General features: G+C 44.2%; 1 protein-coding gene across 2 annotated transcripts in view; it reads left to right on the top strand.

Annotated features, from left to right (window-relative positions):
- Positions 1–1,429: 1,429 nt before the first annotated feature.
- The window catches only part of LOC118098315 (collectin-12), a 31,562-nt gene continuing 5,398 nt past the window's right edge, over positions 1,430–27,593 (top strand). The window contains exons 1-4 of one of the 2 annotated variants that reach the window (XM_035141987.2): positions 1,430–1,704; positions 3,021–3,071; positions 24,054–24,176; positions 24,349–24,358. In XM_035141987.2, coding sequence (XP_034997878.1) covers positions 24,126–24,176; positions 24,349–24,358 — 61 coding nt within the window. In that variant the 5' untranslated portion in view covers positions 1,430–1,704; positions 3,021–3,071; positions 24,054–24,125. The remainder of the gene's footprint in view (positions 1,705–3,020; positions 3,072–24,053; positions 24,177–24,348; positions 24,359–27,593) is intronic. The other variant, XM_035141986.2, reaches the window with a different exon arrangement.

Here is a 27,593-nt window from a genome sequence, read left to right as displayed (position 1 = left end):
ACTCGACATATATCGTAAAAATGACTTGAAAAGATGAACATTTTGAAAATGTATCAGAGTAAATGTTATTGTGATGAATCTTAGTCTTAATCTTGATGCCCTTTGGAAATGTCACATAAGTAGAAATGTCCCTGTCGCTCCCCTCAACCTCCACAAACCTTTGAAATGATCTGTAATGAGAACCAGGTTTTCACCCGGGGACGCGATTTCCATCAACCCCCAGTAACTTAATCTCATCTCTGGCTGGATCAGTGCAGCACCGCACGACGTCCCGGGCTTTGTCCTGCTCCTCATCCCTGAAGTGACTCCAGGAGACTCAGCAGGAGCAGAGGGGACATGAAGTGACTTCAGGAGACTCAGCGGGAGCAAGGGGGACATGAAGAGACTTCAGGAGACTCAGGGGGAGCAGAGGAGACATGAAGTGATTTAAAGAGACTCAGCAGGAGCAGAGGAGACATGAAGAGACTTAAAGAGACTCAGCAGGAGCAGAGGGGATATAAGGGACTTCAGAAGACTCAGGAGGAGCAAAGGAGACATGAAGTGACTTCAGGAGACTCAGCAGGAGCAGAGGAGACATAAAGTGACTTCAGGAGAATCATCTGGAGCAGAGAGGACATAAGGGACTTCAGAATACTCAGGAGGAGCAGAGAGGACATAAGGGACTTCAGGAGACTCAGCAGGAGCAGAGGGGACATAAGGGACTTCAGGAGACTGACACCAGTGACCAGGATGGACTGTCTCTGCTGACTGAGTCAAGATGCTCAGAATAACACAGGGAGAAAGATGGGAGGGTACCAGAAGGCAAGGGTCTCAGCCTTCAAAATAAAAGTGTGGGCCTTTTAGTCCACAGGGCAGAAATGACCTGCGTGACCGAGCACAGAGAGATACAACAGCAGTGATTATGTAACACATGGGACAGTTAGTAAACAATAATAAAGTCACCAGTGATAAAGTTGTCAAAGTTGGTAGCAGAATAACAAAGGAGGCTACATTTACCTTCAAGTACTGCGATGAAATACACTGAATGAAATGATTTATGATAATCATTTAACAATTTTCTATCTTTCTTTCTAGTTTTTTATACTTACTATATTTGAGATTTGGACTGTTGTTTGGAAAAAAAACATTAGTAAAGTGTGTCTGTGAAACTCATTCACAATTTTTACTGCCAGGAAAAATGTGTTTTAAACTTTAAAAGTTACCAGTTTCCCCTTGTCTTACATTATTTATAGTGAACCATAGCCTACATTACATTACATTTCATACTTTCATCTGAATGAGGAGTTAAGATGCTGCTCTGCACATAAATATCTAAGGTGAATAAAAATGAATATAAATGTGACTTTTCTTTTTCTACTTTATTATGCAACAAAGGGTGTTTAATTGTGAAAGGGCCACCAGAAGCTGACCGTGTCTCCCAGTGTAACTTCACAGTGGTGGAGTCAGATCAGTTTCTCCTCCTCTCTGCAGGACGAGCCTCTCCTCATCACTCCTCTCTCCTCTGAGCCTCGGACACGGAGAACATGGGATTCTAACCTGAACACGCGACATGAAGACACATTACTAGTTTTTTTGTTTTATATCACTTCTCTCATCGGCGCCTGGAACCAGTTCACACCTTCGCACTGGATGCTGAGATGCGCAGAAAGTGAAAGCTCCTCATCTCTTCTCCAGACCTCACCCAGTTATAAAACGCCATGAAAGGTTCGTGTCCTGCAGCTCGTGTTTTTTATTTTCTTAATCCACATGTTCAAACTCGGTCTCGCTCTGTGCGTATCCTTGGTGCGCGCTGCACATCTGGATGACATTACGGTGCCGCGGTGCAGAGGTTGTGAAATACTTGGGAGTTTTTAGTTTTTTCTTTTCCCATCTGAAAGAAATGAAAAGCGAGATGTTGTTTGTACAACAAGGCTGCGTCACCGGAAATGTCCCGGTGCACGAGAGGAAAAAAATAAAACACGTTAAAGTGTCAAGAGAAAGATGCGTTCAGGGGCAAAGGAATGACTTTAATGTGGCAGGGAACAGATGATGGGCAGTGAACGTCACCTGTAGAGTACGGTGGCCCCTGAAGTGCACAACACAGCGACAGATCACAAATACACTGTTGTGTCTTCTTGTCTGTTGTTGTTGTTGTTGTTGTTGTTATTTGTTGTTGTGTTTTGTTATTTGCTGTTGTGTCTTGCTCTTATGTTCTTTGTCTTGTTGTTGTGTTTTTGTGATTTGTTGTTGTGTGCTTTCTCATCAGCTGTTTAGTTTCCCCGATTTGCTTTTGTCTTTTTAGTTTTTTCTGTTGTGTTTTCTTACTTGTCGTTGTGCGGTGCACTTCAGGGCCCACCGTAGTAGTGCATGTGGTGTTCACACTGGTATGTTTGTGTTACACTCAGCATCTGTATCATCAATAACTGAAATGTATTTGTTTTGCAAAGAGAAATCGACGTGAAACAACAGCTCTGATTCACTTTACATCACTGACTCTACTCCATCGAACCGCCTCTGACCGCCCACCAACAAACACACACTCAACCCTCCCTCTCTCCCCCCTGTGTGTGTGTGTGTCCCACCTCCTCACCCCCCCCCCCACCCCCTCCGTCCAGTCCCATCTGTTTAACATTAGCAGTGATGTTCTCTGAGCTCTGCTCCGATCTGCAGCAGAGTGTAGCGGAGTGTAATTAGGGTTTACTGTCAACAACCCAGAGAAACCGCAGCCTGTGGCTTTTACAGCTCTGTGCACACACACACACACACACACACACACACACACACACACACACACACACACACACAGAGGGGCCAGAGATGATACTCCACCATCTCCAACCTTAACCCTTGTTCCCTCATCAGAAATCATTGTATTCAAGGTGAACGTTATAAATCTGTGTGCAGCCGCCCTGTAGAGTTTGTTTGCAGACTTGTATCCACTGCTTTAAACACAATGCACCCCCCCAACCCCCACCCCCCTCCTCCCCCAGTAGCGTGCGTTTGACCTATTTCTGTCATATGTTTCTGATTATGTCACACAGACGACTTTGCAGACGAGGAGGAAGTACAGTCTTTTGGATACAAGCGGTTCGGTGAGTGAAAAAGTTTTTCCTTTTTTTCCCTAGCAGTGGAGGAGAGAGAGAGAGAGAGAAAGGCCTGCACACGTGGAGCTCAAATAATAAAACTTTTACTGCTTTGGTAAATTAAAGGTCCTAAGTGTGTGGGCTCAACTCTTTTTCTCTTGTTACCTGGAGTTACCTCTGTGTTCAAGTCAAAAACCTCAAGCGACGTCCCCTTCACGTCAGACCTCACCTGTCCTCGTGTTTGGCTCCGTCGCTGTCGGCCGCATTGAGCGTAAACGCGGCCGACAGCCTGTGAGGTCCAGCTCACCACAGGCCCGTCGACCGCTGACAGAGCTCAGCAGATCAAGAAGATTCACAGCCCCTCGTCTCCCTTTCATCCACTTACACTGAGCCACTAAAAACGTGCTGACTCACACAGGGACCCAACCCCCCCAAAAAAACGTGGAATTCCTCCAACTCCAAATTGCGCTCGACTCGCCGCGTATCTGATTGTTGTGGAGCGACACATGCAAACAAGAGTTCACATGCATTTTGGTTTGCGTACTCATGCGTGAAGCTGGAGGGAACTCAGGCCATCTGGAGTTTTTTGTGAGTTTTCCCAGCAGACTTGTACCTTGTTAGTGAACCAAACGAGAGTGGAATGATAAGGATTAAAAAGCTTAAAGGGTCAGTTCGAAAACAAACAGACAGTATTTATCATTTACAGCATGTGATGTCTATTCATGGGGATGGTTTGGACTCTATTTTCCCATTCCCACGTTTTGTCTTGGTATTCTCTTCAAGCTGCTTTCAGATATGCACTGAACTGATATTTTCCTGTGAGAACGCACGAGTCAGTTGCTGCAGATATTCTCTGGAGGTTTTCTTGCCGACCTCCTGGTAAAAACTCCAGAGAATATCCAAGTGAGCCACTGTAAGAACGTGAAAGATGCAGAAGATGCCAAATTGGAATGACAACGAGATTCGAGAGCTTTTGGTGATAAAAGGGCCGACGCCACGTCTGACCTGGAAAATCTCCTGCTGCGTTCTTCATATGTGAGACACAGACAATAATAGTAATGTGTCACAATTCAGCTTCAGTTTAGTGAATTTTGTTATCACCATTTGTTGACTTTTGTTATTTCTAGTATTGGACTTCTTCTTCTGTAACGTTTCCTTCCTTGTGTATCTAAGATTCTTAAGTTACCTTTTGTTATCCTTTACGTCTTATTTCCTGTTTTATTTTGACTCTCACTTCCTGTCTCGCCTGCTTCTCATGGTTAACTTCCTCTTGTTTCCCACTTCCTCTTGTTTCCCACTTCCTCAATCAACTGCTTCCTAGTGCATCACACCTGTGTTTCCTTCACTGATAACAGTTTGTCTTTTCAGTTCCAGCTGTTTCCTTGTGTTTAGTTTCCTTACCTTGCCTTTTCTTTTGGGTTTCTTTTGGACGCCTTCATCTGATTCACCTGGAAACGTCTTTACCTTCTCTGTAAGTCATATTTAAGACTTTGTTTGATCTGTCCTCGTGTGCATCTGTGTTTGGCTTCTCTCTTGTTTTCTGGATGCAACAATAACGCTTTGTTTCTCCACTTTGCTCTTTCACTGGTCATTAAATTATGTTTCCTATGCTCAAAATATTAAATACATCAGAAACAAGTCTCTCCAGAAAAAGTGTCCATGCGTAGATGTCACTGTTGGCGATGCACACCCTGCATGTGCTGTATGAACCTGGATATCTTGTAAAAAGGGATTTTCCGAGTGTATTTTGCTGTCGAGCTCGACCTTTGAGTGATCAGCTTCAAAAGTTAATAATCTGGAGATTTCCCTCCAAAGTAATATTATCAGCACATTTGGTGAAAGTCCGTTCATGCAACTTTGAGTTATCTTGTACAAATACACACAAACGAAACCAATACCCTGCTTCCCTGGTCTGTAGTGCAAAATGTATTTTTATAATTAGCTTGAACTGAACCTTTTTAAATTTAGCATTTTCTAGTATTGGCCCCTCTGTTCTTCTCCTCATCTTGTGCAGTGTGTATTATTATATCTTTCTTTTTAATGATGCGCTATCTCTCCATCGCCAGTAGCTTTTTGCATGGAAGGTGTTGAAATCAGTTTGCTGCTCTTTCGTTTTGTTCGGCCGTGTGTGTTCTTGGTCATCTTAGTGCCTCGTGCTTTTATGGAGAAAAGTCCAAGAAAAAAGTGACCGCAAAAGTCAAACGCTGTCTCACACAAACACATCATTATTATTCTCCTTGGAGACAGAGCTCTTGCTCCATCGCTGCTCTGTTGATTCAACGTTGATCAGGAGCCCGTGTGTCTCTTTATTCAGGGTGTTGCTGCAGTATGACTCACACACACACACACACACACACACACACACAGGCAGTGGACGGCGCTGTTTGACCCGACACCAGCGGAGACGACTTCAAACTGTGTAAAAACACAATCTCTTTCATCCCAGTGGCCTAAGTCGAGGCATCCTGTTTGTGTTTCTCTGCGAGCGTGTGCGAGTCCCGCTCATGGATTACATTAGAGAGCTGTGGGGAGGGGAGCCGAAATCCAGTTTCACTTTTAACTTTATTCAAATGAACTCTTGACATTCGGAGGAGTTGGAAGGGAGGGCGGCTGAACTCTGAGTGTTGTTGCTGCTCGCAGGGACACGGCAGCTGTTTGGAGGGGTCGGCTCCACGGTTCTGCCTCGACCCCCCACCCCAGAGGCTTCGTTGTGCAACAGAGCAGCGTTCATGCAAACCATCGCAAAACCTTCATTCTTCCACTATTAGAGCTGTAATCTCAGTCATCAGGGGGGAAACAAACAGTTATTTCCTCTCTGAATATTTTTCCTTTAATCCAGTGCCTCTCCCCCCCCGAGGACAAATAGTGCAAATCTGTGTCTAGTTTATAAAGTCACCGCTGAGCTCAAAGGAGGGCGACTTAACACAGAGGAACAGAGAACACTTAATCCTGCTTGTTTTACAAAGTGAACATGAGAAATTACACAGACAGAACCAGTGCTCTTTTATTTATCTTAGAACAATCACATTTACATTTCATTTACTTTGCTTTGCAGAGGTTTGTTCCCCTAGAAGAGGCTTTCTAGGGGAATAACCTGATGACTAGAATGGCACTCGGAGAGCTCACACCTCCGCCACGGCCCAACAGTCCCCTCATGAAACCACATTTACATTCACTAGATCCAGATTTTTATTTGAATCTGCACCAAATTGCACACACTCATCAATATCAGTTCCCTAAACTGATTTAAAAAAATTCTTACCTCTGACAGATCAATAGGATGCTGGTGTGGTCCTCTGCCTCCTCACATCCCAGCTTCCTCAACAGGACTTTAAACTGTCCCACTGAGACCAGGGGGGGTGATCAGGAGCTTGAACTCCTGTATGAGGGGGTTCAGTAAGTTTCAAGACTGATTTGGACACGTGTAATGTCTGTTGTAAACATGCTTGTTTGAAATGGGCTGTTTGCTTGGCCTGTGTTGATGCTGCTTGCAGATTTCTTTCTGAAACTGTAAAAAACAACTGAGCTGCAGCAAGTTAAGACTCAGTCCCCAGAACCCAAACTCAAGAATCTCTTGTAGTGACTGATGTCATGAACCCACTCTTTTCATGAACATGCTGTTGTCATGATCGACAACGTCACTTATGATGATGAACCCCAGCCTCCGCTGCTACAGACCCTGGTCGCCTGTTATTCAAATTCGACACTGGACTTCATTGGCCCCTTAATAATACACGTGCCAAGTGAGAAGGCGACAGGATGAACGGTTCACGATATATGCCAGTCACAGAACGACAGACAGAGATTTCTGGAATTATTAGATAGAATAATCATGATAATAATAATATGTGATTCAAGAGGCTAAAACAAATGCAAACTTTCAGAGCTGTGGATCAGGAGACTGTTAGTTTGTGTGCTTTCACTTTTCTCTCTAAAGATTTCATCAGGAGACAAAAAATGCTTTTCTAAGAACATTGAACAAAAATCTCAACTCTACAAAAACAAAACGTTCCTTAAGTTCCCTGAATTCCAGCATTAGATGCACTGGTCTCTGATGTAAAATGCTTTAATTCAGTTGTAATAAAATCCGACACGTTGTTCATTAAGTTTATTTGGGCTGTAACTCGCCCTCGCCTGCAGCCGTTCTGTGAAGAGTAAGGTTTGAATTAAAAAGTACAATGTGTACTGAAATATCAACACACACATACGAGCAACACGTAGCAGCCATGAGTTGAAATATCTTTTTAAAGCACTTTTGGGGATGTTTGTACATTTGCTGACGTACAAGTTACGAGTCCGTTTTCTGAAGGTCACAAAAGCCCAAGGGGAACACACACACACACACACACACACACACACACACACACACACACACACACACACACACACACACACACACAACACCCGGTTCTGCCTCGACACACACACACACACACACATTTTAAACAGATTGAAATGTTTCTAATTCTGTATATTACACAGACGTCATTCAGAAGGCATGTATATTTACATAGATACACACACACACTTTTTCCACTCACTTGTATACAAGGGGAAATGAAACACCACACACACACACACACACACACACACACACACACTGTAGTACGGGCACTGAGTGAATTCATATGGTAATCCCATCTCCCTCCCTGCCAAGTCGAAGCCGAGCCGGAATCGCTTCCACAGTGCTCAAGTATTAAACATATTTATTTTTCTGTGGGGGGTTGACATTAGAAGGCCATCAGAATAAAAACAAAACCTACCTGAGCTTTGGCTGAACTCTTCCAGAGCCGGTTTAATAATCGCTCACCAGCAATCAGCCGACGCCCTCGACTCGAGTCAAACCATGAACCCACGAGTCACAAAATCCTTGTAAATATAAAGTTCGAGTCAAAGCTTTTGCTAAAGAAAACAAAAGTAGAGTTGGCGAGGGTCGTTGTTTGTTCCTCGACCGAACCTCCGTGGGATAGAGTGCGTACAAAGATTAATAAACAATAGAGAAATGTCAGCACACTGCAGTCACATGAGTTTAATGAAAACAAGTTTGGACGAAATGTCACTAAAATAGAAAAAATAAACTTTTTATAAACGTTCGACTTCACCAAACAAATATATAAATTGCTAACCAGTGAAGGAATGAACGTCCATACGAGAAATTTAGGCTGTAAATAAAATCCAACGAGTCATTTTTGTGAGTGGAATCACTGCCGACTCTGATTCGAGGAGAGAATTACTTTATTTGCCATGTATCACTGGTGTGGATTTGTTTGAGCAACTTGTTTTCGCTAAAACCAACTGAGAGCAGCATCACCATCACTACCATCTGACATCAGATGCCTCAACATAGAGCAGCAGTTTTGCATTAGAGAGATTAGTGTGATATATGTGTTAAATAATTTAGTGCGGCCCTGGAAGGAAGTTATGACATTTGAAATGGCCCTTGATAGGAAAAGGTTCCTCACCCCTGCTGTGAAGGAGGGAAAACGTAAACTAAATGAAATGTTGCATGTTGGTCTCCAGGTAAGATTCCGGGTCAGTAAAGAAATGAAGTAGATGTGATTGCTCTGTGCAGCAGGTCCTCCTGGGATCCACACTGATCTCTGGGTGGGGGTCTCGCTCCCTCCGCTGCTGTGTCTGCTGTTCCCACACATGTGGGCTTCGAGAGGCCGGGGCTCGGGAGGTTTGTGGCCAGTGTGGAACCCAGAGTGCACTAATCTATTTCCTGCATTTGTTATGGTTTCTCCAGCAAGACCTGGAACACTCCCGGAGCCAAGCACGGTGTGTGTGTGTGTGTGTGTGTGTGTGTGTGTGTGTGTGTGTGTGTGTGTGTGTGTGTGTGTGTGTGTGTGTGTGTGTGTGTGTGTGTGTGTGTGTGTGTGTGTGTGTGTGTGTGTGTGTGTGTGTGTGTGTGTGTGTGTGTGACCAGCTGTGTCAGCACAGCCTGGGCTCGGTTCAGTCCGGTGGGTTTGGCAGAAGAAAATTCCCCCCGGTTTCACAAACTTCACAGGCACCTTAAGCTTTGGTCATACTGACACCTCACCCAGCACCTCATCCATCCTGGTTAACATGACTATCCAGTGTTTGTCAGGCACTGACACGTGAAACACACACTGTCATGTGAGACTGTGGTGTGTTTGTGTGTCTGATGAGGAGTTTTATGGGCTTTGTTGTGGGTTTTTCGGTCTTTTCTTCAGTCTTGTGTTGTGGCCTTCTCGAGTTCTCCCTCTCGGTTCTTTCTCAAAAATGGCGTGGTCATTTTTGTTCATTTAATACATTTGTAAAATGCACACAGATTTCCTCCCTGTCTGCCATACCACTGTCAGGAGATTTCCTTTGGCCCTGAGACTTCACAGCATGTCTTTGAAAACATGTCTATTATGTTTGTGGGCGCACAGACGTCTCTTTGACTTTTCTTTCCTGGTTTTCTTTCTTTGTTGCATTTTCTCTGGTCTGAATCTCATAGTCCATCAGTTTACATATCTAATTCGTATTCACAGTTAGCCATCAAAGCTGCTATAATATTTTTATTTTTCATAAAATGACTCTGCAGCTCTCCCTTAATGGCAATGCAAATAAAGTATAAGGATCAAAAAAGAAATCTCACCTTTGGGAAAAGATGAGATTTCCAAAACTGGTGAGTTGGCTCATGAGCTTAAACTGTAACTCACAGCTGCTTCACAACGTATTTCAGGATCTCCGACATTTTGAGGAACTGCTGCAACAACTGCCCCTAAAATCGTAGTTTTTTCTCGAGTATCTCATTTGATGAAGGTCTGGTTTGTTTATAAACAGTCGTAGCTGAGCAAAATTTGGTTCATTCAAGTGTTTGCGAGAGGATTTGTGTCGCCTGTTGCTTGAAATCGGCTACATCATTTCACCCGGCTCTAAACAGCAGACACACGACTATAAGGTGGTGAAGTGACAAAGAGCTTCATCTGGAGTTGATAGAGACCAACAATGAGCCAAAAGGAGAACCTAACTTACATCATCCTGTGGACACATACATGATTCTAAACAAATGCTAATGTTACTCCTTACCTTCTGGAAAACTATTTGACAACAGCTTCGCCATAATTGTACTTAAACTGTTTGTTGTCTGTTTCTGCTGCCCCCGCGTGGCTAAAGCTCAGGCGTGGCAGGTTTGAATTTTGGTGCTACGCAGTGACCTCTTGTTAAATGAGCACCTGTAGACTCTCCAGACACAGACACACTTCAATGTAAACCTGACCTGAGCATGCGGCAGGTCAACCACCTGTTGTGGAGAGCAGACGGAGATGGTGAATCACTTACTGGAGTCATCTGTTAAAACGAGACACGGCTGCAGTAAAACAGGGTTTTTCTTTTTTTTTAACTTTCAGGCGCTCGTCTGGTAAAAAGTCGGGAACTCAAATTTGGCTCGTGTTTAAAGAGGAGCTTTGATATCGCCGGGTTTTCCAGCCTGCAAGTGTTAAAGATGTGGAGAGGTGGCAATGGGATTAAAAGCAATTTTAATGATAGAAATTAACTTTCAAGCATTTATATTAGTGGGAAAATATAGTTTTCTCATCACATCAAAAGATCTCATGCCTCATGGTCTTGATTATTTGTGATTTGCTATATTTGCTTTTACTCTGTTTGGATCTGATGAAGAGAACGAAAATATCAGCTGCACTTCTTCTTGCACTGTTAGCACCAATTTCATTTTAAGCATTTTAAGTTTGGCTTCTTAAAGCCCTCATGTCATCCATCCATCCATTTTCCTCCACTTATCCGAGGTTGGTTTGCGGTTGAAGTTGAGTTTTCCAGACATCCCTCTCTCAAGCAACGGTTTCCAGCTCCTCCTGAGGGATGCCGAGGCGTTCCCAGGCCTGATGAGATTAATCCTCCAGCAGGTTCTGGGTCTACCCCGGCGTGTCCTCCCAGATGGAAGGTGCCCAAAGCTCACGACAGTTGGTGAGGATCAGAAGGGAGATGCGCCGGGAAAGCTTCACATGAGGCTGAGCTCCCTCTTCACCCCCAGAGTCCCACACCCATCCGCCTGTCCATCTCCGGCTGTCCAACAAGACCTTAAACTCCAGGAGGTTCAGTCATCTCTCTTAACTCTCATATTACGTTAAATCCAATTGTCAGGTTAGATTATTGTGTTCATTTGTCTAAAGTAGTATTTTTGAAAGCCACAGGGACACTGAAAAACTCAAATCACTCAGGATGGAACATGAGAAATAATAATGTTGCACCAAAAAGAGAAAGAGGAGAATTAAGTGTGTGTGCTTTCTGTGGTCGAGAGCGAGCAAATACAGGCCAGAAGTACAAATTTTACTTCCCAAAGAAACAATGGAGTTTAATGTGATTTAAAATAAAGGTCAGTGGTGTACAGAAACGTCTTATGTTCTCAGAGGAGAGTTCACCGAGGGAATCCGAAGCAGGCTGTTGAGGCCTCGGGGGTGTAAACAAAAAGACGATGTGCAGAGCAGAACCGAGGGATTTGCTCATATCTGTTTTTGGGGGAGAATCGCACGGCAAAGGGCAGACGGGAGGAGACTGAGATAACACCGAGCTGCTGAGCGAGCGGGAAGAGCAGGGGGCACCGGGTGAGACCGTATTTTATGCCAGGAGGTGGGAAGGGAGTGAGAAGGAAGTGGGAGAAGGTGGAGGAGACGCAGCCGGTCGTAAGAGACAAGCAGGAAGTTGATGGATGGGTTTGGAGGAGCATGACAGGAGTTCTTTGTGAGGAGATAAGGATGTGTGCGTGTGTGTGTGGTGGTCGTAGATAAATGAGAGGAGGGAGTTGCACCAGTACGAGATCCAGCTGGGAGTGTTTATCCGAAGCACAAACTACACACCTCGTGACATAAGAGCGCACACACTCGCATATACACAGTCAGAAAAATCATTAGTTTAGTGCTGCAGTTTTTCACCGAGCTTCATTCCTCTCACTCGCAGACTTGCAGACTCGCAGACTCTCAGACTGGCGCCTTATCGCTGATATAATTCAATGCTTTCAACCTGGAATCCGAACGATCTGTGCGAGCGTAAGGAAACGCAGCCAACACGGGAAATGGCAGCAGATCACACAGGAATTTAATTCACATGTAATTTTTCCTTTTCCTCGACTTTCCATCACAGGGCGAGAGCAGCGTTGATGGAAATCCAACTTTCACACACACACGGTACTCAAGTACAAGTTTGAGGCGCTTTTACTCCACTTCATACTTAATTAATCGGAGTGGATGGATGGATGGATACTTTATTGATCCCGAGGGAAATTTGGTTAATGCTCTTGTGTCCATAGGGATGAGACTTGCGAGTGTTTTCACATCACAGAACAACTTGTGTTGGTGTTGTAAGGCTTAAAAATATGGTGCGTTGACAGTATAGAACTATATCTGGCTGATGTTGAGTCTTTTAGCACGTCTGTATCATGTTGGATGTATCAGCGTTTTTAGAAAGTTCTGAATCCTCGTTGTAAATCGAACTTGTTGACGTGAACACTATTAACAAGTCGGAAAACTGCGATTACAGCAGCTCTCGCTATGACGTGAATGTGGCAGTAAACTCCTTCTCACTCGTTAATCTTATAAACGCAAAGACCCCCCAATTTGTTGCAGAGATTTTTCTGGCAGTACACAAATTACGTCACTTAAGCAATTGTTATCCTTTTTAAACCCAACATAACAACTCCAGAGCCACAAAGGAGTTTACACAACTCCTTTCCCAGGCTGAGCAGCTCTCAGGGCTCAAGTTAATCTACTCTGACGTGTTGGAAGTATAATCATCTTTCACCACTGAGCAGCAGGTAGAAGAACTCCAGCACAATAAAGAGATTCAACATCACGCAGGATCCCCCGCTCCATTACGCTTTTGCTTGGCAGAATACAAAACGACGGTAACGTAACTGGAAGGAGCAGCTGTCGATCGGCGATGTTTCTGCCAGAACACATGTGCTGGTAGTTAGCTGCTATTTTAAATCAGGCCTGTGATCGTCAAGAGTGTCAGTGATTGTTCTGACTCACCTTTTAAAAGAGTGAAGAAAAGCAGCAAACCCCCCCCCCGTCTCTCCCTCCGAGCTCTCGTACACCGTAATAACCTCGGTGTCCTTGACGTGACCCACATGCAGATGTCAGGGGAGGGTTCAGCCTCACCTCCATTTAAGAGCCTTTCGGGGGGGACTTTCAAGCGTGGGGGTCTGACTCATTGGTTTAATAATTAAATAAAAGAATAGCCGAGTGGACAGAAGACGCTCCAGGACACCTGCGTTCTTTCAGCGTCTCCCGTTTTTTTTTTTTTGGCGAGCTGCAGCTCTTTGTTCATGCTTTTGTGCTCCCTCCAGCGTGTGCATGTGTGTGTTCAGCCCTTGGAATAACACACAGCGTCGCACTTTTGCAATACAAACTTTCAGAGATGTGAGTCTCCTGTGTGCACAAACACTAAAAATGTCTCCGGCACCATCCGGCAGCGGAACTCACAGGCGCACTTAAACAATGAATTTGGGGATTTCTTAATTCCTCCTCTTTTACTCGACGTTATAAAAGCCAGTAAATCTGTTCGTCACAGTCCAAGATGTTAATGAAAGGGAGGGAGAGATAAAAAAAAACGACTGTGTGGTTTGCCAAGATCAACCTACAGCTTCCTGGTTTGCAGAAGGGAGTTGAAGTGTGGAGGAATAGTGTCGGGCTCCAGAACGCTGTCAGATGCTTAATGACTATCACATTTTCCATGTGTAGCTCGAACGGCAGACATTCATTTTCTCGCACCTTGCACAATGTTTACCGCGCATGCACATGGTCCTTTTAAATATTGATAAAGGGATAATCTATTGTACGTGTGTGTTTCTCCTCATGAGTGGGGGGGTCATTAGGAGAACAAGGAGACGCTGTAATGGATGACTGGTATCTTTGTGTTGTATATGGATTGAACGACACTATTCTTGAGACAGATTTTATCACTTGAGAATGGAAAATTGGATCGAACCATGAAAACAAGTTTTTATACAGGGACATATTGTCTGAAGATGTCTGAACTGTTGAAAGAGTTTCATGAAAAATGGAAGTATGTGCAGTGACGGTTTCATTATTTGAAATGGGCAAATCTCTTTTCATACATGAAGGCAGCATAATTGATCCTTTAGTTGTGATAATGACATTAAACCCTGTTTTTATTTAGCATGAATTTGGACTTTTTAGTTGAATCCATGTCCCATCCGTTACATGATGCAACCTAAAGGTCCTTGTCATGTCATGTCTGTAGTTCTTAAGAGAGGAGTTTTATATCCAGCTCCTCCTTTGAATCAGAACAAACAGTTGTGTGCAGTAATTTCAAGTCGTCTGTGGTGGTTGCTGTTGATTGGCACCTTCAGTGTATTTGCCACGGCTGCTCTGAGGCAGCAGAGCGTTGCCACCCTCGCGTCTGGAGTGTGTCTGTCTGAACAGGATCTGGCAGAAAAAACGTCCTCCTCTTCCTGACCGGGATGGTTTGTTGTCATTCTGGCCGACGTGCCACGCCCTCGCATCCGACCGCAGATGCGGCGGGCCACCCAGAAGGAACTCCAACACCCATGATGCTGCAGGCAACAGCAGGCATTTCCATTGTTGCCACCTCGGAGAGCATTGGTCTTCCAACCTGCTCCATGTTGGATTCTCTCTTGTTGACTTTGGAGGTTTCTTAGCATTTTGGGGGGAAGAGTGAATAATTTTGTAACCCAACATTCTGCATGTGGTTTGCCGTCACTATTAAATATGAATTATTGTGCTGAGCAAGGCGCACGAGTGATTATGATTTCTTTGTTTCCATTTGCGAAGTTTTCCACTTTGTGCATAATTTTCCTTCTGCACCGCACTGATGCTGTGTGTGAGTTCACCTTTATATAACCGGGTTTAAACATTTTCCTGTGAAATTGTTTTAAAACATACTCACTGAATAGATTCTATCACCGTAACATACACATTGAATTTACAGAATAAATTGTAAATTGCATGATGTGTAACTTAATTCATTTGAAACTTCTTTAGGGTTGTTTAACCACCTGTCAACACGCACGCCGCAGTCCTATTCATATGTTACAGCCCTCCACCGTCTCACAGCCACTGTTAAATGATAGAGCGTCTTTATTACAAGCAAGCCCGAAATCACAGAGCGGCTCCCGCCATCGTGACCATAATGTTATACCAACGTTGCCCACAAGCGACACCAGCGGTAAAACCATGAGCTTGGACAGAAAGATCCTGAGTGCTTGTGTCGGAGGGGAAACATGCCTCCGTCTCCGGGGTTTTCAAAGAGCACGAGATGTGAAGACCAGTCCTGTGTCCACATGGCAGCGTTAGTGGTGGATGTGGCCAACATGGTGATGAGTTTGGCTGATGTGGGCCACGCTCGTTTTAAAAGAACGCTCCCACAGAGGTTTTCCCCACCAGCTTCCTGTTAAGTATCCCCATAATCTGCACGGCTGTTTTACGGCTTCAAGGTTTTATCTGGCAAAGCCTCGGCAGGACAGGAAGCGTAGCTCACTACATTTACATTTCAGACGCTGTTTCAGTCGGACATGAAGTGCGACAGCCTTAAAATTCAGTCCCAACACTTCAGCAACTGAGGAATAAACGAGAAATGACATTTTCTTTCCTTTTTACTTTTAGATTTAGTTTTATCAAAACAGACTTTCACACTTTCCTGTTTGCCCGGGGATTTGTAATGTGTGTTCATGTTTAAATGTATGACTGCACTGATTTAACTGGATCCTCATGGTTCCTGTGAGGTTGCATGTGGAGATGTTTTATGCTTTTATGGCGGAATGTATAGAGTTTTATTCTGCTGATGAGCATCAGTCTCTGACTCTATCACAGGTCTGATATTGAGTCTTGATGGTAATGAGGTCACATTAAAGGTGACACGATTGGTCCAGAACAGAATGTGGATACCTGAACCCGAGCCCATCAGGCCCCAGAGAAACTATCTTTGAGAAAGTATCTATTTAATGTCTACTTTGACTTTTTGGCTTTCTCCATGTCCCATCCACGAACACGGAGGAGATGGGATTGAGATGATTTGGCTTCACTTTGCAGGAGCTGACATGTCGTCCATCTTTATATACAGTTTGTGAGTATTATGCATATTTAGAATTGGCTTACACATACTGCTGTGGTGGTTGCAGCTGGATTTTAAATGTGTCTTCGTCATCAAAGATCATTTTAACATTCAGTGTTTGAGGTCCAACAAAGAGTTCAAGTATTTGTGAAAAGTCCCAGACCAAAGTAGATGTTGAAAACTGGAGGAATACATGTGCGGTGCAACATCTTCTTATTTCCCATGACAATATCCAAAAGCACCAATAAAAAGCTCCTGGCAGAGTCTGAAAAGTTCATTCCTCAAACACCATCTTGTGGTTTATTATCCCAGCTGCTCATCAGAGGGGAAAATGTCACGTTATTTATTTTATCTCTGGTTTTCTCCAATTGGTGACATTTTACTCTGTTTGTTTTTCTATGAAGTGCTCGCCAGCGCTCAGTCGACTCGGAGGGTCTTTGTAGTGGTTTTCACATTTTGACTGGCACCTGACGCAGCCGGCGGGAAATCTGAGCCCGGGGGAGTCGACATCGATCAGATGAGGTTTCAGAAACTCAGATCCAGGTCTTTGCAGCTGAGACTCTGTGGGAAAGCCCCAGAGTCTTCCTGCACGTTTTTCCTTCGAGTGCATTTTTATCCTGGAAGGAGAATAAGCTGTGTAGACGTATTTTTTAAGTGCTTCTCTTTGTGATCGTCTTTTACGATTGAATGGAAGCTGAGTTGTAAAGAGACTTTTTACTTTTGTTTTTCTTGTCCTGTGTTCTCACTTTGAACTCACTTGTGCTGATGGTGTGGTTGAGCGGAGGCAGGCTATCGAATTCAGGATGTTAATGTGATGGTCATCAACCTGTGGGACACACACACACACACACACACACACACACACACACACACACACACACACACACACACACACACACACACACACACACACACACACACACACACACACACACACTAGAGAGCAGCAGCATTGTGGGTGCTCAGGCTCTGATGTTTTGCTTTGTAACTAAAACCCAAGTCACTCCATGAGGCCCCAAATCCCTGAGCTGAGTAAGTCCTTTCTCGCTCTCCACTCCATTGTTGATGCACTGTAGTTTTTTGGGAAAGACGACCTGTTTGTGTAACGGCAGCGAGCGCTGAGTCTGAGCAGAGTCGAGTGGGGGCCTCTGGGCTGTTGGGAGGCTGCGGGGCCGGAGACTCTTTGGAGGCCGCCGCTGCCTGAGTGCCCGTCTGACCACAGCTCATCTGAAAAGCATCTATGTTTATTTCTCTGTCTTTACTATCAGCTGAGACGTCACGCATCCCGTGTGGCCCCGGGTGTAACATGGAGGAGGCAGGATTTTTGAGTTCTGCGTCCATCCACCAGGGGGCGTTTGAGAAGTTATAACGAGCAATAACCATGCATGTCAGGGAGAAGGTTACACAAACTGAATCACCTTTGGGTCGGGTTGGGACTCAAAAAGCTTAATGCCTGTTCGGGACAATATCGGAAAGAGCCTAAAGCCAAAATAGAACCATTTTCTTTTTTAATATGTGCCTGATGTAACTCTATAAACCTGTCTTTAGATCAGAGACCTGACAGACGCATTAGATCTTTATGTGGGTCTCTCCCCCACAGTGAGGTGGCAGACAGCTGGGGCCTCGGGGAGCTGCTGGATACTGTAATCCCAGTTGCCTCATGATTTGACAATGTCTTTTGTTGGATGTGATACAAAGCACAGTCAATGATATCCTCTCGTATAGGGACCGCTTTTTTCTCTTTTCCATTTTTTACGTGGATGATCTGGCCCGAGTCACAGTCCCTGAGAGGTTCTTGGCTCGCTGCGGACGAATACGACAGGCGTTGGTAGTTTGGAGAGTTCATCCATCACTTCACATCCTCTCTCCTCTGAGATCTTTAAATCATTCCCCTCTATTTTTGAACATTTGTGTCTTTATTTCCAAATCCGTTTGGACGCGTAAACCCTGTCTTCACTCCTCCTTCATTCACACGCAGCCACGAGCATCACGCCCGCCTGTCTCTTGTGATGAGGCGCATGGTTTCCATCACAGGTAATAAAAGAAATGGAGCCTGAATCAGGCCACACATGGAGCAAGGAGGACGGTGTCGGTTTCCTGCAGGGCCCCAGAGCCATCCCGTGAACTCAGAACCCTTTTGGCCCTAATTCTGCACTTCCTCTCATTGCGTCATTGGCAGGTAGGGGCTCAAAGCGAGCGCAGGGGGTTTGTTGTCGGACGGGAAATATTGTCCAAGCTGTTAAACAGTCAGTCATTGGACCTCCACTATGTAGGAGAGCTTCTCGTGTTTCTTCAGGGGAAAACATGGACCCAGAGGTACCGTTAGAAGAGCTGTTAGCGATGTTACTTTCATTTCTTTGACTATTTCTTCTTTGGTGTTTCCAAGACACTCAACTCAGAAATTCAGAATCCTCCCTCACCTTCTTTTCAGCTACAAATCTACAAAGTTTAGAAGGGAATCACCAATAAATTAAACCCCCTCCTTTAATGCAATGAACATACCATATAGCTCCTCAGGAGTTATTTCACTTTATATTTAAAGCTGCTGCAATAAGTAACTGGAAGTCACTGATTTATGTCCACAAACAGTGGAAGTCATGGCCCGGTGCGCTCGCTGCTGCACATGAAACAGTGCAGGCCACCTCACCATGCCACTGAGGAAAGCTGAGCGGTGCATGAGTCATTCACTGCCGGGCCTTCGTCTCCCTCCTGACTGAGAAACATCTTGGCTTAGATCACGTTGTGTATCAGGGATCTTGTAAAACCTCTTTGTTTTGAGTAATGAGGGACAGATGGCACTGAAGATGAGGAAAAACAATGAGAAACAACCAGCTGTCACTGGCATAAAGGACATGGACTGTTGGTTGATGTGCTGCCCCAAGTGGTCAAACACTTTGATGCACTTTCTTTTTTCAGATTTTACATTTTATTAGCTAGTCTTTTCGGAACTATGAAAAACTACGACATCTTGGCAACTATTATTATCTGGAGTCAAATATTGTTGTTGTCAACATCACTTCACTTCTATTTGATATCTTCTTTTCTAAATTCTAACATTACTTTTCCCTCTTTCTTTTATCTTTCCTCTCATTCTTCTTTCTTACATCCTGTCTTTCTACCTTCAGTTTTGCTCTCCCTTTACTTTTTCTCCTCTTAAAACATTGAGTGTTTTCCTTTCTAATCAGAAGTTGTGAATCCTGGAGACAGAAACTTCCCATTCCTTCTCACCAGTGACAAATCACAGTACAAAACCTTTAACTGCAGTAACTGAGAATATTCCCTTTGTGATTTTACCATTTAAGTGTTTACTGACGTCGTCCACCCCTGCAGTTCGTCTTGAACTCCTCTCCCTGTCGTTGGTGCCAGGTATAATTCCCTGATTGCCCTCCTGGACTAGATCTGCTCTCTGGTTCCCGGAAAAGGTTTGAGTGTGTGTTCGGCAAAGCGAGGAACCAAATCGCAGCTTGTGTGACCTCAGCTCACAGCTTTGTGTTCTCATCCGTTACTATAGCATCGTCTCTGCTATTTACAGTAAATAAACATGATGTTATAATGAGCGAGGCCCCATGTAACTGCTGCGCTTTCCTGTGGCCTCATCTAGGTTATTTTGGGTTTTCGGGGGCAAACGTAGCGGTCATGTTGATCTTTTGTTTCAGGTAACGAGGCTCAGGAAACGCACAGATTTGGAGACACTTAATCATCCCCCAAAATTGATGCTGTCTGGCTATAATTTAAATATTACAGATCTCGGAGGAACAATGGTTGTCTTTGTCGCGCCAAAATACACGATGACAAAGGGGAATCCATTCTCCTGGGTGCGTTGCTCTTGTTTTGGAAAGAGCCTTTGTGTCAGCGGCATAGTTTTTGTTTTGCCATGAGCGGCGAAAAAGTGTTGTTGTCAGCCTGCGGTCTGAGCGCCCTGGAAGATGGTTGTTTTTGTGGTTGCGGTCGGTAAGATCCAATTGCGTCTGACTGCGCAGGCGAACGGGAAAGATGACGAATCAGTGTCCAAATTTATTGATAAGCCGCCAAGTTAAAGGAAACCAAGTCTGTCTGATGTTAAACCGTGAACAAGGAGGTTGGTGTTCACTTATGTTTTTCCACAAGTTCTCATCTTGCAGATTTTTTAAAAATCTATTGAGAATTTTGTCCCCCAGATATTATTTTTTCACCATATCTCCAGCCCCAATCGTAGTCAAACTTCATGTGCCACAAACCTCAAGATATCTTATCCATGTGTTAGGATTTGTGCATCTGGGCTCCGTTAGTGTGGCAGATATTTGAGAATGTGCGAAAGACGACATTTGTCCCGACTGTCTGGCCATTCGTCATCTCAACAGGAGGTTGCTGTATGTCAGGTCCCAGATGTCTCTGAGTTATACCAAATGATGATGTTTGGTTTTCCAGCCGTATGTTACTGGGGATCAAAACCTATTAGATGCTATTCGTCTTCATTAAATACTTACGTACTTGCAATTCACGCTATGTTAGATTTAGGTTTTTAGCATTTGTTTTTTGAAACCCGAACTGTATCAAATCTAGCTTGAAATAACTTTCTCCTCTACCAACAAAAGCAACACGGATAAGAGGACAGGAATTTTGCAATGCAAGCTGTGACTCAATTCGGGTGCTGCATCCTTTTAGTGGACGCAATCGTGTTTTATTAACATGTGTTACATTAGCTGTTTGGTTCAGTTGGAGTCTGATAACAGATTGCCACAGAAGCGGGAATCCAATGAATCCTGGGATTGGTTTGGCCGGGAAGGATCCACCCGTTGGAGCCTTCATTTCTTGTGGGTGGAAGGATGCGTTTGTCGACCCCGTTTGGAGGGAGCCTTCCAAAAGGGCCAAACCAGTTCTGCCGCTGTGATGCAATCAGTCTTTAAATGCAGCCTCCGGAGTTAGCGGCCCCCTGAATTGAGACACAGCTGTTCTTAACAAAAGTTATATATCCCAGTAAGTGGTTTTAGTAATAAAAGGTTATTGCACATATCTGGCTTGTTTGCTGTATTGCGTCAACTTGCTGTCTAACTACTCAGGTGCAGCCCTAACCCAATATCGTCACCCATGCTGACGATGTACTTGTAGATTTAAATGAGGTACAAGAATGTGAAAGAGGAAACAGATGGTTTCCACAAATTTAAATAAAAACACCAACGTTATCCTAAAGCCTCCCCCTCGGCAGTTCAATGCAGCATTTGTATCCTTTCCTTATTTGTCTTGCTCAACCAGGAAGTAACCCGCTGGGAAATGAGCAGCAATCAGGTCGCGACCCCTGATCGAGCGCTGGCCCGTCCACTGCTGTGTCGACACTCGGGGCTTGAAAGGATTACAGCTGCTCCATCTGAAGTCCGCTCTGAGCTGCGAAACCCAAATCTCCCCTTGTTGTTGTTGTGTTGTCAGCCATGTGTGTTGTGTTATGCCAGGTGTCTTCCATATTTGACAGCCAACCCCGAAACTCTCCACTTATCCACGGAGCATCCGAGGAGCATCACTCAAGTGTGCAGTGAGATGGAAAAGCCGTTTTCCCTGTGTAATAGTTTATACCCTTACGAAGTGTTTTGGTATCATTTCAGCGCAGCAGATTTGTAAACACTGTCAGAGTGTTTGGGTTGGAACAGTAACTTTGGGCAACAGCTCTGTGATTACTGTGAACTGATGAACTGATATGCTTCCTCTATTGTGGAAGCCTGAGCTGACACTCCAAACATGTCAGTAGTTATGAATGAGTCAATGCAATATTCGTCGTGGCCGTATTCCCAACGTGCACTTCTATGCTTACAGTTAAACCGGTGGTGAGGGAAGACTTCGGTAACTCCTGGTATCTCAAACACAGCTGTGGTAACCGCTCTGTGCAACTTGTTCCACAGCCAGGGCTGGAAGTGCTCTTTCAAAGACAAATGTCTTTCAGGCATGAACACTTGTTAATACATTTTAAGGAGCCCACAGAGACGCTTTACGTGATTTGGACGTAATCATCAGCCATGTTTTGGGGCTCTAAAAGCTGAGGTCACTCTCAGGTGTGTGTGGTCGAACAGAAAACAGCTACAACAACATTGCGATTGCATTTCGCTCATTTCTTTGACTCATATCGTGCCTGTCCACTCTCTGTCTTCACTCCTTTTCAAACTTTTCCTCCCACATAATGAACTCTTGTGCTTTCAAGATGTGGAGAATTTGGCAAGAAATCAACAGAAGTCACGAAAACTTGATCTTGGTTTACGCGCAGATGTCATAGTTTCAAACAGTTCGACGGAATTCATGGATGTCGAGATAAGATTTATTTACAGATTTTTCACTGCAGCTTTAGGCAGAAGCAGTAAAGTAGGTCTGTTATTTGGCAGTGGTGTCATTTGTGTTGGCAAAGAGCTGAAACTGTGGAACGCATTAAAGCCCAGTTTAAAGCTGCAATGATCAGTTTCTGCAAGTATGGGTCAAATAACTATATGTAATATGAAAGGGGTCATTTATTCAGATTGTCGTGGCTCTCATAAGTGCTTTTTATCCAACCGCAACAAAAAGCTCTGATAAAATCCCTGCATGCTCCCTAATCATCAGCAAACAACAAACTGTGAAACATTTAGTTGGCTAAATCGAGACAACTGGAGTTTTCAGGTCACAAGTTACACCAGTTCAAATAAAGGCTAATGTTGAAGAAGGCAACTGTTTGCTAACACATCATAGACACATGCAGTGTAAAAAATCCAGCAAACATGACTGAACCCGACTTGAACCCTAGTATTGTTTTAAAAATGTTGTCCAAACCCGGCACGTTGGGTCCTTCGGGTCCCGTTGGGTCACGATGGGACCAGGTTTGGGTCAAGTGTCCACACTTTAATGTGAAAGTCATGCTTGGTGATAATTGGCACTGTAGCGGTGATGCTGTTTCTGACATTAGTTTGGCTTTCCTGTGACTCTGTGGCTCACTAATCAGACATCAATATATTTTTTATTTCCAAATGCGGTTATTATTTTTTTTGCAGGACCTCCCGTGCTCTTTACGGTAAATCTCGTGTTCTCTCAGTTTGCCAGGGAGCTGAGAGACCTCCCTTCCAGCTGCACTTGGTGTTTAACTTTTTACTAATCATCACCAATGTATTCACATCACCAAGGACAAGTCGAGTTGTTAACTTTGGCTTTTAAACCCCCAACGAGGAGCCAGGGAACACTGCGTTTTTTAATTAGTTTGAAGAATTACCTCATCATCTAAAGCGCATTCGGAGCTGCATGTGTGGCGAAATCTCTCTGGTGGCGTTCATCTAAATCTGGATCTGTGGTAGTCAGGTATTAACTCTTTATGTTATTACTATTCCTTTATATTAAGGAATGTGGAGTGAATTTCCTTCCAGTTTAATGAAAACCAGAACACCCCCCCACACACACACACTTATACGACCTTTCCACGCACGCACACTTCCTGAATTGGGAATGAAACACAGCTGTGTGACTGTCAACGCCGGGGATCTCGCCACTCATCTGTCATGAAAGATCACGTCGGAAAGAAATATTCCACCAGTGTCCCCGTCAGGCCTTTTGAGTTTGACGCCATATTCCTGACACGGCAAGAATAATGAGAAAAGTGCAGACGTAGAGAGACGCTGCTCTTTCTGTGGCACAAAAGTTTAAGTCGCTCTGGTGCAACACTCGCCGGGAGAGGAATCTCTGTGGCGGCTTGTTGAGTGAAGACTGAGTTCAGGAAAACAGAGCACGTCGCTGAGTGTAAACAAGTCAGTGGTGGGGGGGTTGTTTACTTGTCCCCTGCCCCTTCACCAGCAGGGTCCCCGAGGGAACCGCTGGACTCTTCAATGGAGGCTCCACGGCTATTTGTCCAGATGTGGGACTCTGCCCACACATCTGCCCACCTTTTGAGACCTTTAAAAATAAAAACAGCGAAATGTGTTGAATCATGTGTCCTTTTTCATTGTTTTCACACAGGCATCCAGGAGGGCACCCAGTGCACCAAGTGTAAGAATGAATGGGCGCTGAAGACCTCCATCGCTCTGCTCTATGTGCTGTGTACCCTCCTCACCATCGCTGTCGCTGCGCTGGGATATAAAGGTAAGACTGTGAGATCTCTAAAGACCCTTCTCCACTCGTCACAAAAACAATGGCCGATAAGCATTAAACATCCCAGTGATGCAGATTGTATTGTAAATAATGTCCACGTGAATCAGTTACAGAGATCTAACAAATTTCATATGATTTGGTTTCTTCTTCTTCATGCTGCCAGGAGAGAAACAGTGAGTACAGTGAGTCTTTGTCTGTGAAGCATGAGATCAATGTTCTCAGGTGATGTTACGTCGTCATTATTTACACTTTATATCAGAAATGGAGTCACTGGTCGATACAGATAAAGAAACTACGTGTTTCCCTGTTTCTAGTCTTTCTATCTTCATATTTACCGTTACAACATATGAGTGTCATCGATCGTCTCACATTAACACCCCAGCATATTTACTTGCCGTGCAAATACAGTAGTTTTTTTGTTTCATTGATCCTGATTTTGAGACATTAGTTTTTTTTAATTTGTGCTGCGGCTTTAATACAAAGGAGGTGAATGGAAGTTGTTTGTTCCAAAGTTTGAAGAAATCCTCTTTTCTCATGACGTCACTGTCAACAGCTTTTTTAGGGACTATTTGCTCTGGAAAAGTGGAAAGTACAGGTCCAATGAAAACTGTTCATAGTAGCTGGGATTCTTCAAGAGAGTGTCTTATTAAATGTACTTTTCAACACAATCCCATCTTTGTATCGAGGTGGAGGCAGAAACGATCTGAAACTATTTACATGACTCTGTGCCACCAGAGGTTCGTTTGTAATATGGATTCAAAAGAACCTTTACGTTTCCACCCCCTCTGTCTCCACCTCACAAGCTTGTCTCCGTTTATTTTACCAACACCCCCAAAGCTCACACCGGCCCGGGGAAGGTCTTCAGTCTTTGTGGAACTGAACTTCCTGGTTGGCTTTTTTCTCCTTTTTTTCCAGGGTTGTCTTTCGGGGAATTGAACTCTGAATGTTCGTGCCATAATTGTGCTAAACATTCCCATATGTGACCGAGGTTTTGTTTTCTCGTCCCCTTCCTTTCAATTTGGGGAAAAAGGCACGGAGTTAACATGTTCAAGGGGTTATCTGTGTGTCTTGAGTACATTAACAATGATGTCCCCTCAGTCCCCGAGCTCGACTCGGTCCTACTTGTTCCGTGCTGCGTGTTTTCATGCAGGCCTAATTGATCCCAGATGAGCACTGACTGAACTCCACGCGATTTCACTGAAATTGGGTTTTTACTGGCACTGGAGCGCTGCTGTTTCAAGGGAACCACGGCTCAGCCTAAACACACTCCCAGCTCCAGATGGTTATGTAGTGACCCAGAGTTTTCTCTATGCACTTAACACGTGTGCTTCTCTCCGTGCTCCATCGCTGACCCACACAAACGTCCTCTGTGGGGTTTTTTTGTTTTGATGCAAGACATGTTCAGTGACCTTTCTTCTCCCTGCAGCCCGTTGTCTTGATTGACGTTTGGGCTGTGGACGATTTAAATCTCATTGATTTCTTCAAAGTCTGGAAGGAAAGTGACTGGAGGAGAGGACATGACCCGTGTGGTTTACCTCTCATCCTCTCAAGAGTCATTGTAAATACGCACACAAACGGTGTCATAGAAGCAAAGCATCCTCTACCGTTCAGTGGTGTGGTTGAGAGGAAAGTGGATGACCCTGGTTGAGTGTCTTCTGTAATAAACTTTATTTGTACAGCACCTTTCATACAAGAAATGCAGCTTAAAGTGCTTTACATACAATATAGATAAAAAATAAAAACATGTTAATAAAAATAAGTTAGAAGACTTTCCACTTCTTCCCACTATCCAGAAATACAGCTGAAATATCCCAGATACGAACTTTCATTAAATATGTGCAGAAGAGTTTTCTTTTTCAGTCCCGAGTTGCGTCTTGCAGGCTGCAGGTACAACCAGCAGCAACCAGATCCTGGGCTGCTGAGTCTTTGTAGCCTGAGAGGCATTAAAAGTTTATCCCCATCTTTTCTAACATCAGTACATGTACAGTAGTAGTCGTGCATTGAGGTTTAAGATGCTTGCCCAATAAAGCGTGGAGTTTACAATTCACTCACTTCATCATAACTATTTATTACTCTTTCTGACTTTGTGCATATGGAGAAGTTAGACTTTACAAGACATCCTGGACTGAGTCGACGCTCAGTTTCAGGGAACCACCCACACAAGAGCTGGAGAGACTTCACTCTGGGTACAGCACAGCTCGTTTTCACAACGTTTGAAGTCTTCTGCCAAAGTAATGCTTCCCTCTGAGGCCCCCGTTGCAATTCCAGTTTCTTCGCATGTGTGTTTTATGGTTAATTTTGCTGCAGGGTGATGCAGCGAGTTTCTCTGAAGGCCGGCTCAGGAACAGAACGTGTGGAAAAGGCCCAAAGGTTTCTGTGCGTGGGAGTCTGTTTGTGTCGGTTTCAGTTTCCAGAATAGTGTGTAAGTGTCGTTGAAAGAAACAATGTGCAGGTGGACGTGAATCAAAGGGTTTTTTGTGCTCTAGAGCGCTGGACTGTACTTCCTGTGTTTCTGGAAATATTCACCATTTAGTTTTCTGTGTGGAACATTTCCTGTCCAACTTCATGACTGAAACCTGAAAGTTGGGATTCTGATTTGGCGAAGAAAGGAAGCAAAAAACAGCTCTGACCATATTGTTTGACATCTGGAGACTGAAGAATACATTTCCATGTGCTACTGAAGTTTTTAGATTTAAAGGGATGGTTTCACATTTTGGGAAATATACTACATTCAGCCTGGATTGGTCCAAAGCTGTCTTCAAACATGCACTGAAGTCTGGGCATTTTCAGGAAAATGTCTGGAAAAACGTTTTTCTACCACAAGATGGATGTAAAACTGGAAAAATATAAACATCTCAGGATTAAAAATAGGAGCAGTACGTATAGAAGACGTTGACAAAAATGTAAACTTGAAAAGACAATACGATTTGAGAGGTTTTGGCGATAATGGGCCGACACCGGTGTCAATGAGCGGACAACAAAACCGTGATCTCCTCACCAGAATTTATAAGTTATGTCCTACCTCCTGCTGCTCTCCCCAGACTCTACCCCTCGCCAGAAATGTTCCTGCTGTTGTGAACTGGTCTGATCTAAAGAAATCTCCTCCTGCATTCTTCTGATGTGAAAGGCAAAGTCCAGAAAATGTCCTGACCCAATTTTCCGGACATTTTTCCAGAGCTCATATCTGAAAACGGCTGGAGAGTAACAGAATTCTCCTACCAGCATCTCTTGAGATCAATAATTAACAGATTTGAACATGTATTGTTTGTTAAATCGGTACAAAACTGTGTGTAGTGTAATAACAAGCAGTTTTGCCCGTGGCTGTGGCAGCGACATCCTTTATGCTAAGCTACCTGGCTGCTGGCTGTAGCTCCATATCTGTGTGGAATCATGTCTTTCTCGTGTTGT

Source organism: Hippoglossus stenolepis, chromosome 19 (assembly GCF_022539355.2).
Source record: "Hippoglossus stenolepis isolate QCI-W04-F060 chromosome 19, HSTE1.2, whole genome shotgun sequence".
Lineage (NCBI taxonomy): Eukaryota > Metazoa > Chordata > Actinopteri > Pleuronectiformes > Pleuronectidae > Hippoglossus > Hippoglossus stenolepis.
Note: the sequence above shows the minus strand (reverse complement) of the source record. Positions and strands in the feature narration are given on the sequence as shown.